Genomic DNA, 13,561 nt, shown 5'->3' on the forward strand with positions numbered 1-13,561 from the left:
GCCCGTGGGCCTCGCCGACGGGTTCCCTTTCCGGTCCAGCGGGCGCCAGGACAGACCAGCGGGCCCGCACAGCTGGTCCTGTATGGCTCGGTCGGGTTCGGCCCCTCATCACGACCACCGCCCCCGGGGCCAGCGTGGCGTCCTTTGCGGGTTTGCCCGAAAGCTACAAGGGGATGCCCCCACGTGGCTGGGGGGGGGGGGCGAGGAGGCGCCAGTTTGTGTCCAGATGTCCTGCCGCGTCCCGGGGCTCTGCATCCTTGAGGACGCCCAGGGATTCAGACGTGCTCGGTGGTTCCGGGCCGACCGTGGAAGCATCTGTCCCTCCTGCCGGGGTCCAGCCCACGTGACCCTCAGCGGCCCCGGGGGCCGCGTCCCTTCTGCCGGTTTCCGGCTACCTTGTTTCTGCAGGAGGCCCCGGACAGCCATCCACCTCCGGGGGCCTGTTGAGAATCACTTGGTTTTTCAGTCCATCGAGCCTCACATCCAGGAGTGGCAGAGGCTCGCGGCCCTCACCGGGGTCCCTGTGACACCCACAGGTCCCTGTGCTTACCAGACCTCAAAGCCCATCCATTCTTGGGTCAAGTGGGCCCCCCGAAGGCCCCCTTTGTTATTTGTTCTGGAAACAGCCGTTGTTCACGCGCCCACACCGAGCTCTGAAATTGCTCCTGACACGGGTGCCCGCCGCGGGTGTAGACGGGGTGACTCTAACCCTACCCCACCTCCTGTAGGTGTGCGCTCTTGGGCGGGAGCACCAACACCTGCCTCTTCTCTGGCAACTGGGGTCACCGCAGCGCCCCGTTTCTCAGGTCGGCATGAGGGAGGCCAGCCCACGAGGTGCGTCTCATTAGCAAGGATCCGATTCACAGCCCCGTGGACCAAAGCCCAGAGTTTCGTGGTTTCCCTTCCCCTCGTGTGCTCACGAGAGGACACTGTGAGACGGCAGGCTGACGGGCAAGCTGGGGGTCACAGTCCCAGGCCCACTGCTGGGAGGACCAAGGCCCTTCTGAGTGGCTAGGACACGTGGGGGTTTTATTTATGTTTGCCTGTGGGTGTTTGTCCCCGCTGGTGTTTTAAGTCGCCATGCCGCCATCCAAGAGATTAGCTGAGCCAACCACCCTGGAGCGCTCGGCCCCCGTGGGCCCGGCGCTTCTGCGGGCAACGCGGAGAGTGCAGGTGCCCGGGCCGACGCAGGTCTCCAGCAAGGCAGGGGCGTGCCGGCACCCGGGCCCTGCCCCGTCCCTGGGCCCCCAGCCCCGAGCGCCCAGACAGGCAGCCCCTACTGCCCGTCGCCAAGTCTGGGTGGTAGCTCTTCAATCGTCTTATTTATTTAAATACGAAAGAACACTTCATTTCCTCCCAGGTAGTCTGGAAGAAGGTCCCCCGGGGAAACTGCAGGAAAGCGGCAGGCTGGGAGGCAGGGCGGCAGGATCGCTCTTCCAGGGAGTGACCTGGAGCCTGGCCGGATCCACAGGGAGGCGCGCGCTGGTTTCAGAAAGGCCGCGAGTCCCCCTGGGAGTCCCCCACCGAGTGCCTCAGTCAGTGCCTCTTTTGGTAAGAGAGACGGGCAGTGGGTCCCAGACCCGTGCTCCATGCTCAGAGGACGTCGACCGACAGTCGCCCCCCCCTCCCCCAGAAGACCAGTGACGCGCCAGCTCTCCCAGGGCCCAGCTCCCTCGGCGGGGATGGGGAAGAGCCACGCTTGCCGGGGGCTCCCGGTCACAGCTCACTGCGGGATGCCTTGGCCACAATCACCAGCTTGGACAGCTCGGCCTTGAACGCCCCGGGCCGGTGGGACACTGCAAGAGAAGAAGCACTGGGGTGAGACGCTCCGGGCCCCGGGCCAGGCCCGGGCGCCGTCCCCACAGTGGACCCGACACGGAAAGGCCCCCAGGCCTGAAGTCTACTGGGTGAGGGACACAGGGGAGGGGAGGCTGTCCCGAGGGCAGCGGAAGCCCCCGGAAAGCTCAGCGTGGGAAGAGCCGAGGTCATCCTGCGAGAATGGATGGCGGCCGAGCTGCATCACCTCCCGTTTGCACTGGCAACCCCACCTCCTCTGTCCTTGACCGCTACAGTCCCCCACCTCCAAGGACCTGCAGGTAGGACAGGGCTCCTTCCAGACCCAAGGCCCCTCATGCCCCAAACCCCCACTCACTGCACCCCCCTCCTCCATCCCTATGCCCGGTGACTCCCACAATCGCAGGGGTCCTTCGCCTTATCTTTGCTGTCCCTCAGGACCCTCGGGGCTCCCCGCCACATGGCCCCACCCCCGTGTCCATCGTCCTAACCGCTCGCCCTCCCCGGAGCCCCGGCTGTGGAGCTTCCCACCCCTCCTCCTGCCCAGCACCCGCCCCGCAGAGCCCAACACGGCTCAGGACACCAGGGGTTCCCCGACCTCAGAGGTGACCCCGCCTCCCCGCGACGCACGGGGCCGGCCGCAACCTCGATGCCTCGCGGACGCCTTCCGCGTGAAAACCACAGGAACTCTTCCTCGTCACAGAGCCCGGGAGGCCAGGCTGTGTGGGTGTCACAGGACCCCTTGCTGTGGAGCGACCCCGAGCGTCCCCAAGGGCCACAGGGCTCCGAGCAGCAGACTCTCGCACCCTCCGTTCTCTAGCAGGGACTGGCCAACGTGGCCTGCGCCATGAGCTCAGGGCGGCTTCTACGTTTTCAACAACGTTACCGAGAACCGACAGGAAAATGGTATTTTAGGGATAGGCAGTTCACGCTTCTGTGTTCATACAATAAAGTTTTATTAGAACGCAGCCACGCCTACTCAGTGACCTGTGGCGCCTGACGGATCGCCTTTGCCCTCTCAGAGGCTGTCTGCCCCAGGAAGCCGAAAAGAACTACTAGTGGCCCTTTCGGGCAACAGTCCGCAGACGCTGGGCTAGAAGCTGGGGCGCTGAGGGGTAGCCTCCCCTCTCTGCAATGGGGCGCCCTGCCCCCCCATCTTCTCTGCCTGTGTACCTGGGGCCTATCTGCACCAAACATCCCTTGTTTGTTTTTTCTTATTTAAGTGTTTTTTACACACTTATCTATTCTGAGAGAGAGGGAGCAGGTGGGGGAGAGGCAAAGAGAGAGAGAATCCCCAGCAGACCCCTCGCTGTCCACGCAGAGCTCCCCCCAGGGCTCACACCCACAAAGCGGGAGATCATGCCCTGGGCCGGAACCGAGAGCCGCTCGCTTAACCGACTGCGCCCCCCGCCCCAGGGCCCCCCAACAACCCATCCTTTCATACCTGCTGTTTTGGTCACTTCAAATTCCTCGTTTTTCAGGGGGACGTCGCTTTCTCTTTCAAACGCAGCTTTGGACTGAAAAAGAACCCGTGGAAGCCTTTCTAATCAGGAAAGAACACGATCCGGTCTGCTTCCCAGAGCAGCACAGGCTAAAGCCACCTGCTTTTACCAAAGGGGCGCCTGGCGCTTTTCTAAGCACGAAACAAAATCCAGAGGAGCCGGTGGTTAATCCACTTAAGAGATTGTCAACCGGCTTCAAACGTCACGCCTTTGCTGCAAATCCTCGGAGGAAGGTTATGTCTTTCGTTTTTTCCTTCAGTTAACGTACGGAAAGGACACAAACACCGCAGCCTCTCGACTGTGATTTTTAAACGTCAGACTTGTGTCTCAAGTCAGCTAAACAAGAGTTTTAAAGGAAGACAGGACCCCAGAGAGCAATTCGATCAGCGGCGTGTCTGTTTGCCCCAGTTCTGCAATCAGGCCCTAGAGAGTGGGAAGGTATTTCGTCGGGGTGATCAAAGTCCATCAGGAGCCGGCTTTAAGAAAAGGAGATTATCCTCAATGACCCCGGGTGGGCCTTCAGAGCAGGACCGAGGTCCCTGCAGAAGTCCCTACAGTGCCAGCCGCCTCCCCGCCGCCCCCCCCCCCCCCCGCCCCCCTCGAGCCGGCCTGGCCTGCAGGCTTTGCAAGCGCCTTGCCAGTTCCTGGCAACAGATCTCTTCATGCCTGTCCCTCCTGGTTCCCCTTCTTGGACCAATACAGTGGTTTTCCAACTGTTTCTGACCCCAGTGCAGAAGGGGGGACCCGGGGAGGGGCTCCGCAGTGTGGCCGGCCCCTGGTGGGGGCAGCGGGGCTCAGGAGCGTGGCAGAAGGGGCTGCCCGGGCCATGAACGCCAGGTCACGGGAGCCGAGGCACGTGGGGCCCTCCCCCACCCCCGTGAGCACACCGCCTGTGCTGCTGCCCTTGCCGTCCCTGCCCGTGTCCCCAGGGCTGAGCATCCAGGACTTTGAGAGTGGGCCCCTCCCCTCTGGCTTCCTGTTGGCCTGGCCAGCAGCGGGGCACTGGCCAGAGACTGGCAGGTGGTAGGAGAGGGAGGCCAGGTGTCCTGCCCCGCCCACCGGGTCTCTGGGGGTCTCCGGGCCCAGTGCCGACTCCCTGACACGTCCGGGTCCGGAGTCTGCGAGGCGTCCCGTGTCCTCCCGGGTTACAGAATCTCCCCCTGGGGGCTTGAGGTCTGTCTCACTTCACCCGCCTCCCCACCCCTGCCGGCTTGCCGGCGGTCTGAAAGGAGCAGTCTGCGATGGCACGAACCACGGCAGCCACCCCCGCACGCGCGGCCTGTACTCACGTAGGCCATGCCGTACTCGATCTCCGCGCCCCGCACCTCCGCCTTGAACTGCGTGAAGTACAGGTAGGACTTGCCCTGGGGCCTGCGAAAGAGGGGCAGGCAAGAGGGTCAGCCTTTCCTCTTTGCTAGAACATTCGTCCGGCTCATTTACCGACAGGTCTGTTTCTCCTTCTGGGCCCCAGCTGTTCTAGGATGGGAAGCCTTATGTTCATTCACTGAATGCTTGGTCATCGAGGGCCAAAGGCATTTCCAGGCATTGTGCTGGGGACCAAGAAATGGCAACATCCCCGGTGGTGAGAAGTACAGGAGTTAACTAGGCAGGGGAGGGAGCCAGCTGCCCTGGGCGGAGGGCAAAGGTCCCGGGGAGGGTGCAAACGGGGGCAGGCGAAGGACCACAAGGTCAGCACGGCCAGAGCAGCGAGGGGCTGAGAGGGGCCGGCAGCGCGTGCCGTGTGAAGAGGCCCCCTGGGGGCGCACCAGGAGGGCAGGTGGGGGGGGTCCGGGGGGCCTCCCAGATTCTCTAAGCCCTGGTGGCTGCCAGGGCCTGATCGGTCAGTGTCCAGAACCGGGAGGCCAGCCCAGGTAGGCGTGACCTCTTGCTGAGCGGGTGGCCCTGCGGCCAGCAGGTCCTTGGGCACCTAGAGGGCTGGTGCTCACACGCCCTGGTGCCGGGCGGTGATCTGCAGACAGACGGACGCCGCGGGGACGCTTCTGAGGCCAGGGGGCTGCGGACGGGGTCTCCTCTCGGCGGGGCCTGACTAGGACGCTGGGCTCCTGGCCCCTGGGGCCTCTGCCCGTTGCCAACAGGGGCCAGTGCAGAGCGTGGGGGAGAAGATCCCCCGACACTGCTGGCAGGCACCTGCTGTCTGTAAAGCACCAGGCAGGGGACTGTGAGGTGGCGCCTATGAGCGAATTAAAACACCCCGTGTCTTTTTATGGCTGTTGCCGCCACAGCCCAAGTATCTCCTGTCTGTGGATCTGTCCCCCCGTGCTCACCCCAGCCCCCTGAGGGGGGCATCCCGGCCCGGACTTCCATGTCTCCCCCAAAGGGCCTGCACTGTCCCAGACCCACAACCAGTGCTTGAGAAGTGGGTTCCAGGCCACAGGGCCCAGGGGAGCAGGGACATGATGCGACACAGCCCCAGCGCCCTACCCCCCACTGGGCTGAGCACCCCCGTTCCTGTCCCTTCTTGGGCTGTGGCTCGCTCGTGGCGCTCCGGGACTGCAAAGCCTGGGCGGGGGAATGAGGGGGACGATGGCGGGGAGCCCCACCCCTCCCCCGCTGCTTTCCTCCTCCCCCCTCCCCTCCTGGCCTCAGTGTCAATGCGCTTGCCTGGGGCGCCCTCCCCGCCCCCCCCGACCCCCCGCACAGTGGCAAAGCCCCTCTCCGATCTCTACCTGTGTGACGTCTGCCCCCAGCCTGTGCGCCCTCTGGGGCGTAGGACCCTGTCTTCCCAGCACCCCAGGCGAGCACCCACAGCAGACTCAGCGAGGCGCCACCCCGGGACCCCTGACTTACCTCCAGATGGTGCAGGTAAAGTGCTGGTGGTCTTTGCTGGTCCCCAGACTCATCTGCCACTTCTGGGGAGAGAAAGACACAGGTCGGTCCCGGGCCCGCGGCCTCACTGCTCACGGCACACTCTGTGGGTTTCAGGTTCAGCTCCAGTTCTGCAAAGTGAGCGAACCTTCCCTGGGCCAGCCGGCTGGAGCCTGGCTCAGGGGCGGTGAGGCCATGACGGCGGGGACGTGCCCTCACACGTTCGTCCAAACCCACAGGAGCGGGACCAAGCGTGAACCCCCGTGTCCGCTACGGGCCGGGACTCACAATGACGCGGCAGGGCGGGTTCGGCGACTCTAACAGATGTCCCCTCTGGTGGCGGCCGTCATTGACGGGGGAGGCCGCGCACGGGGGGCCTGGGGGGGGGTATCAAAATCTGTGCCTTCTGCCCACTTTGGCTGTGAATCTCAAACTTCCCTGAAAAATAAAGCCTATCAAGAAAAATAAACAGTAAAAGGCAACACAGTATATTCATGCTCGTTGAATGACCGTAACGTCCTCAGCGCAAACGCCAAGACTGTGATACTCATGGTGACACGGAGGACGTGGGTGGGGCCTGGACAATGGAAGGCACCAGAGAGCTTTTTTATGTGTTTTTCCTTTCCAATGACGTGGAGGTGTTAGCTTGCTAGAAATCCAATTAAAGGGGCGCCCGGGGGGCTCAGTCGGTTAAGCGTCCGACTTCGGCTCAGGTCTCGATCTAGAGGTTCGTGAGTTCGAGCCCCGCTGTCAGCACAGAGCCTGCCGCCTCCTTCGGATTCTGTGTCTCCCCCTCTTCTGTCTCTGTCTCTCAAACATAAATAAACGCTAAAAAAAAATTTTTTTTTTTTTAAATTTTTTTTCAACGTTTATTTATTTTTGGGACAGAGAGAGAGCATGAACGGGCGAGGGGCAGAGAGAGAGGGAGACACAGAATCGGAAACAGGCTCCAGGCTCCGAGCCATCAGCCCAGAGCCTGACACGGGGCTCGAACTCACGGACCGCGAGACCGTGACCTGGCTGAAGTCGGATGCTTAACCGACTGCGCCACCCAGGCGCCCCCAAAAAATATTTTTTTTTAATCAAGACGTTGTGATTCCCAAATACACCGCTAACAGTTTCTTCTAGTTTTCACGGCCTCTGAAAACCCGGCGAATGGAAACAGACAACCACGGCCGGTTCCGGGCTGCCTGCGGCATCTGTGTATTTTGCTAGTAAAATGCGAGTTTGCAGTCCCCTCCCGGGACTAATAATATACACCGAGTACTGGCATTCCTGATTTAACGTTAGAGCGTCTTCATTAAGGGGAGCAAGGCCGTGTTTAGGTTAATTATAATGGGAGTAAATGGTCATCTAGATGCCGCTTGTCTGCAGCATGGAGGCGGGGACCTATTATTCTGGTGGGACGGCTGCAGGCCATACCCGCAGGCTCAAATTCTTTTTCCTCCCGGTTTAAAATTAGCACCTGTCCAGGGGCGCCCGGGTGGCTCGGTCGGTTGCGCGCCTGACTCTTGATTTAGGTTCAGGTCCAGATCCCAGGGTTGTGGGATTGAGCCCCGCACTGGGTTCCGCACTGAACATGCAGCCTGCTTAAGATTCTCCCTCTCTCCCTCTCTCTCTCTTCCTCTCCCACTGTGCCCTTCCCCTGATCATGCCCTCACTCTGTCTAAAATTAATTAAACACTGAAAAAAAATTTTTAAAAGCAACTGTCCATGGCCCCAAGGCCTCTGAGCACCTGGAAATGGTTTTATGTTGTGAGACAGAGGTTTGCCACGGCTCTGAAAAGGTTCTTGAAAATGAGGCAAACATTTAAACATGGTTTGAAAAAATGAACGCCGACCCAGTTTAAAACCAAGAGCTTCTAAGCAGCAGGGTCAACTGTGAGTGACCTTGTGGTTACATGAACTTGACTGTGGTCTCGTGGCTGGCACGGTGGGCAGCTGGTAAGGCTCCGGCTCTGGCATCAGACGCTCGTGAGTGTGTGCTCTGGGACAGCCTGAGCCCCCGGGACCTTGTCTGTGCAGCTAGGGGAACCGGGCACAGAAGTGGCTGGGTGTGACAGAGGACGCCTAAGTGGCAGCTGCTAGCAGTTTTTATTAGGACACACACGACAGATGGGACACGACAGAGCCCACTCCGGTTGTGTGTCCCCCACCCCATCAAGGTACAGACCAGTTCTGTCTCCCCGAATCCCCCGGCCCCTTCCCTCTGCACTTAACCCCTCCCCGCGAAATCCTGGTAACCGCGGACCTCATCTCCCGTCTCAGAGCTGGGCCTTTACAAAACCGTCCTCCGAGAGGAATCCGGCAGTAGGCAGGTCTTGTGTATGTTTCCACTCAGCACGCGGCCCCAGACGCTCACCCACGCTGCTGCGGGCGACCACAGGTCACTTGTTCAATGGCTTCGTTGGGCAATATTTACGTACCGGACCTTTCACTTTTCTAAAGCAAACAAGTCTGTGTTTCCTAGCACGTTCCCAGGTGTGCATCCCATCACCACGACCTAGTTCTGGAACATTCCGCCTCCCCGGAAAAGAACCCCATCTCCCTCGGCAGTCACCCCTCCCCCGCGCGCGCGCGCACGCGCACACACACACACACACACACACACACACACACACACACACCCCGTCTCCCCAGTCTCTGGCAGCTGGAACTCATTTCTCTGTCGGTGGATGAGCCTGTTCTGGACGTTTCACATAAGTCGAATCATATACTCTGGGGCCTCTCGTGTCTGGTTCCTTCCCTGGGCGTCGTGTGTTCAGGGTCCCTCACGGGGCAGCGGGTGTGGGCGCCTCCTCGCTGCTGTCCGTGGCCAAGTGATGTTGCCCTGCGTGCGTGGTGGACACACTCTGTGTATCCACTCACCTGCCGACGGACACTCAGGCTGTTTCCCTCGTTGGCCACTGTCAATCCCGCTGCTGTGACGGTCGTGCACGTTACCAGCGGGCAGACCCCTAGCCGTGGAAGTGCCGGGTTACAGGGCAAGTGTACATTTGACTTGGTAAGAAATGGCCACTCTGCATCCCCACCGGCCACGGCCAAGCGCTCCAGCTGCCGGGCCTCCTGGCGGGCACTGAGAGATTAGGAGTCACCCTGGATCTAATGTCACCCGACAGTACTGGCCTCCCAGGCAACCCCCTACAGAACGAACCACTGGCTGTTCCCCCTCAGATGCCTCGGGTCTGAGCTGCTGGAGAGCGGGGCACTGGGAGCCCATGGGTCCTGGGCACCAGCCACGTTCAGCAGCCACCGAGCGCCCCGTCGGGCTCCCACAGCGCCACCCACCCCGGCAGCCGGCTACCTGTGATCTCGGTCACAGTTCCAGACGGGTGCTCCTGGAACGAGTCCGCACCACAGCGCACCTGCTTTTCTTAGGTGGTTTCCTCCAGGATGAGCCCCCTCCTCCAAGATGAACGAAAGGAGCCCAGTCCAGTTTGTGACGCAACGGCTACTCCAAGACAAGGCTCCAGCCTACAGTCACCCCAGCCGGCGCCACTGAACTTGGCTCTCCCTCCCCCAATGCTGTAGCTCTGAGAGCTTCGTCGGTGGCGGGTGTGTGTGTGTGTGTGTGTGTGTGTGTGTGCGCGCGCTCTTTTCCAAGTTCCTGGTGTTTCCTGCACAGAGCAGTGGTTAGGGCTGTATATGCCCTGGGGACCTCGGTCACTTCCCAGCTGGGGGACCCCGGGCCTCTGTGTCCTCGTGTGTGAAACTAGGTCGTGGCAGAACAGTATGGCCTCCTGGGGCCGTGGAGAGGAAGAAACGAGACGTGTGCACGGCTCAGCACAGCGCATGGCACCCGATAAACGGCCACAGTAGGGCGACACAATGCCACAGACTGTTCTGGAAGGAGAGCAGGCTTTCCCCCAAAGTCTGGTTGATTGGGAGCAAAGCACAATCAGGGATACAGAGAGATGCTGTTTACTGGTTTTTACAGGGACGATGAATTCTTCCCTTTTTCTTCTAATTCTAACGATTTTGAGAAAGTCTGTTTGCGCCTCTTCCCGAACCCTTGAAGCTCTGCCTCCTGAATAAACCAGTATCTTATTCTCGGAGTTCTTCTTTGTACTGGTGCGTGCGTTCCTGGCTATTCGGTAGTCTGTGGCCACGGGCATCATTTCCCGGGGCTGCCGTAACGAAGTATCACAAACCTCCTCCCTTACAGCCGCTACGCTGTATTCCCTCCCGGTTCTGGAGGCCAGAAGTCCAAACCAAGGTGTCACCGCCAGGCTGCCACGGAAGGCAAACAAAATACCCCTGACAGAGGCTCCCAGGAACAGAGCCGCACCTCACGTGCCTCTTCGCGTCCAGACTTTTGTTCACTGTGTGGACTTATAGGGGGAACCTGCCGTCGTTAGTGAACTGGAGGATGCTCTTTCATGGGTGACGCAAGAACAGTTCAAAGGCTCTAGGGAAGGATCCTTCCTGTCTCTTCTGGTTTCTGGTGGCTCCAGGTGTCCCTTGGCTTGTGGCCGCGTCCCTCCATCTCTGCCTCTGTCTTTACTTGGCCTTTTCCTCTGAGTGTCTTCTCCTCTTCTATCAAATCTCCCCGGAGTATCTCTTGTAAGAGTTATTGTCATTGGATTCAGGGTCCACTGGGATAACCCAGCACGATTTCTTCGTTGCACAGTCCTTACCTCACGCCTGCAGATATATTTTTTTTCTTCTAAATAAGGTTAGGGGCGCCTGGGTGGCTCAGTCGGTTAAGCGTCCGACTTTGGCTCAGGTCATGATCTCACCGTTCGTGGGTGCGTGCCCCGCGTCGGGCTGGGCGCTGACGGCTCGGAGCCTGGAGCCTGCTTCGGATCCTGTGCCTCCCTCTCCCTCCGCCCCTCCCCTGCTCACATTCTGTCTCTGTCCATCTTTCCAAAGTAAAATACACGTTAAAAAAACAAATGAAAACAAATACGTAAATAAGGTTAAAGTCACAGGTTCCAGGGATGAGGAAGCGAACGTGGCTTCTGGGGGAGCACCGTTCAACTCACCACCGTTGTGTGACCGCAAGTTTAGCAGCTTCACGGCACTGCCCACTAAGCAGCTCTCGGTCCCCGACACAAGCTGGGTAGGGTGGGCCCTACTCAGCGTCTCCCAAGACCGGACGCAAGGTGTCAGCGAAAGGCACTCCCATCTGAGGCTTGGACTTCCCTTCCAACTCTTCCCAACGTGCTTGGGGCAGAGCTCAGTTCCTGCGGCTGGAAGACTGAAGCCCGGCCGCCAGCCAGGAGCTGCCCTCCGCTCCCAGAGGCCATCTGCGCTCCCCCCCCAGCCAGCAAGGGTGAACCACATCCTTCTTATGTTTCGAATCTTATTTCCTCTTCGAAGGAGCCTGGAGATGACAGCTGGCCGGCTGCCGCCTTGATTTTGGCTTTATGAAGCGCCCGGCCGCGCTGACCACGGCTTCTAACCTTCAGAACCGGGAGACAGTAAATGGGGGTTGTTTTAAGCTGCTAAATTTATCGTGATTTGTCATGCATCACGGAAGGCAAACAAAATACCCCTGACAGAGGCTCCCGGGAACAGAGCCGCACCTCACGTGCCTCTTCGCGTCCAGACTTTTGTTCACTGTGTGGACTTATGGGGGAACCTGCCGTCGTTAGTGAACTGGAAGATGCTCTTTTATGGGTGAGGCAAGAACAGTTCCACGAGTGTGAGTTAATGTGGGTGTGACCCACCTCTACTGTTCCCTGGAGAGCATTTCTCCACGACAACGGATACCGCCATACAAAACTGCGTGGAATTTGGAACAACTCACCTCGTTGGTCCCTCCTTGAGAAGCGTAGGTGAACGTGCATGTATATTTGTCCTGGAGACAAATTGAAGATGGAAAAAAGTTTGTTAGGAAGTGCTTACGGTGGATGTCCTTCCGAGATCCAAAATCCAGAGGATCTGGCTTTTGGGGCACGTGGGTGGCTCAGTTGAGCGTCCTAGTTTAGCTTGGGTCACGATCTCACAGTTTGTGAGTTCAAGCCCCGCGTCGGGCTTGCTCCTGCCAGCGCATAGCCCGTTGTGGATCCCCTGTCCTCCTCTCTCTCTCTCTCTCTCTGCCCCTCCCCCCCAACTCATGCTCTCTCAAAAGTAAATAAACATTTAAAAAATACTAATTACTAACAAACTAATACTAATAAATAAAATTAAAAAAATAAATAACATCCGGCTTTTGAACATCTGCACTAAGGAAAGGAGGTAGAGCCCGATTCTGGGCTGATGTGCCTGGAGGCCAGCCCCACAGGGCCTCCCAGTGTCTACAGACCTAGAACTCCCCTGCCTGTCTCCCTGCTAGTGAGCTCCTAAGTCAGGACAAACAGCCCACGTGGCTTCTGGGGGATGGAAAACAGGAAGGGGGAAGTCCCCCACCCTCCAAGCACCCACCCATCTGGGGACTCTGGAAGCAGGGGCACCAGGAGGCCCTTCTCTGCTCTGCTGTGGGCCTCAGACAAGTGAAAACTTTGCTGAGTCTGTTTTCCTCATCTGTGAAACGGTCCTAGCAAATAAAGCACTTGGGGCGACATCTGGCTATGAGGAAGTGGTACATCGCAGCTAGTGACACCTGTAACAGACAGGGAAAATGAAGATGGGAGGGGAAGGGCTTCTCCAACGAGCTAGGGGCAGCGCTGGGCTAGCCCCAGGCTTGCTCACTGACGGCTAAGGAGGGCCTAGCCTCCCACCTCGGTGAAAGGGTTGAAGGGCATCCTTCTCCTTGTGCAATGGAGAAGGGGCAACGTCTGTCCACCTCCTCCGCAGTCAGAGCCGCAGCGAGGCTGACGCTCTGCAGGGCCTGGAGGTGAAATATCCCCCCGGCCTCCTCTCCCCCCACTTCTGGGCCGGCTCTGCCCTCCAATGGCCGGGGACTCGCCCGGTCTGGGAGTTAGGGCTGCTTGCGCACGCGAGGCACGCGAGAGGAAACAGGGACCGAGGCTAGTGACCCACCCGCTCCAAGTCGCCAGACCCCAGAAAGTCCCGCTCCGCGTAAATTCAGCCCTATCTCGGAGATGACCGCACCCCCAGAGTCCCTTCCCAAGCCAGGCCCCGCCCCTGACGGTCCAGGCCCCCTTCTCAGGACCCGCCCCCACCGGCGCCACCGCTCAAGCCCCCGGGGCGGCGGCGATACGTACCCCCGGGCCCACGTTCTGGGAGAAAGAGTGCACGACGCCGCCAGGTCGCACGTCGAACGCCACCGTCGTGGGCTCGGACACCGCCTCCCCCGGCCTCAACGCCACAGCCGCCAGGAGCAACGCAGCCCACCAGCTCGCGCCTTCGCCGTTCCTCCTTTTGCTGGGCGCCGCCATGTTGGGATCGGATCCGCAGGGCAGGGTGGCGACGGGACGCGGCAAGGGACACGTGGGGCGACCGCTGGAGGCCACGTCGGCGGCGGCGCGGGCACGTGACCAGGCGCGCCCCGCCCCTTCCCCGGCTCTGGCGGCCGCCATGTTGGGGCGGGG

At 60.1% G+C, this 13,561-nt stretch overlaps 2 protein-coding genes across 3 annotated transcripts; one reads left to right on the forward strand and one right to left on the reverse strand.

Moving 5' to 3' along the window:
• Positions 1-82: 82 nt before the first annotated feature.
• Positions 83-2,762, forward strand: LOC123381833. Its single transcript, XM_045044149.1, has 2 exons — positions 83-2,096; positions 2,498-2,762. Exon 1 carries the CDS (start codon positions 83-85, stop codon positions 1,013-1,015), a length of 933 nt encoding a protein of 310 aa, XP_044900084.1. The 3' UTR covers positions 1,016-2,096; positions 2,498-2,762.
• Positions 1,304-13,549, reverse strand: MYDGF (myeloid derived growth factor). 2 transcript variants are annotated; one of them, XM_019815898.3, is made up of 6 exons: positions 13,235-13,471; positions 11,875-11,925; positions 6,105-6,166; positions 4,586-4,667; positions 3,239-3,311; positions 1,304-1,796 (listed from the first exon to the last, which is right to left on the reverse strand). In XM_019815898.3, the coding sequence occupies exons 1-6, from the start codon at positions 13,406-13,408 to the stop codon at positions 1,717-1,719; spliced, it is 522 nt and encodes a 173-aa protein (XP_019671457.1). In that variant the 5' UTR covers positions 13,409-13,471; the 3' UTR covers positions 1,304-1,716. The 2 variants fall into 2 exon arrangements, with proteins under 2 accessions (XP_019671457.1, XP_019671455.2); XM_019815896.3 differs by lacking the exons at positions 1,304-1,796; positions 3,239-3,311 and having other exon boundaries at positions 4,586-5,373; positions 13,235-13,549.
• Positions 13,550-13,561: the final 12 nt, after the last annotated feature.

The sequence above is a fragment of the Felis catus genome, chromosome A2 (genome assembly GCF_018350175.1).
Source record: "Felis catus isolate Fca126 chromosome A2, F.catus_Fca126_mat1.0, whole genome shotgun sequence".
In the NCBI taxonomy this organism is placed as follows: Eukaryota; Metazoa; Chordata; class Mammalia; order Carnivora; family Felidae; genus Felis; species Felis catus.

What these genes read in the sequence shown, in the direction of transcription:
- MYDGF (XM_019815896.3), bottom strand. Translation starts at nt 13,549, where the DNA reads ATGGCGGCCGCCAGAGCCGGGGAAGGGGCGGGGCGCGCCTGGTCACGT. An exon ending in CCCAGAACGTGGGCCCGGGG is followed by an intron (nt 11,926 to 13,234) that starts GTACGTATCGCC and finishes ATTTGTCTCCAG; the next exon opens with GACAAATATACATGCACGTT. An exon ending in CTCAAGGAGGGACCAACGAG is followed by an intron (nt 6,167 to 11,874) that starts GTGAGTTGTTCC and finishes TTCTCTCCCCAG; the next exon opens with AAGTGGCAGATGAGTCTGGG.
- LOC123381833 (XM_045044149.1), top strand. Translation starts at nt 83, where the DNA reads ATGGCTCGGTCGGGTTCGGCCCCTCATCACGACCACCGCCCCCGGGGC.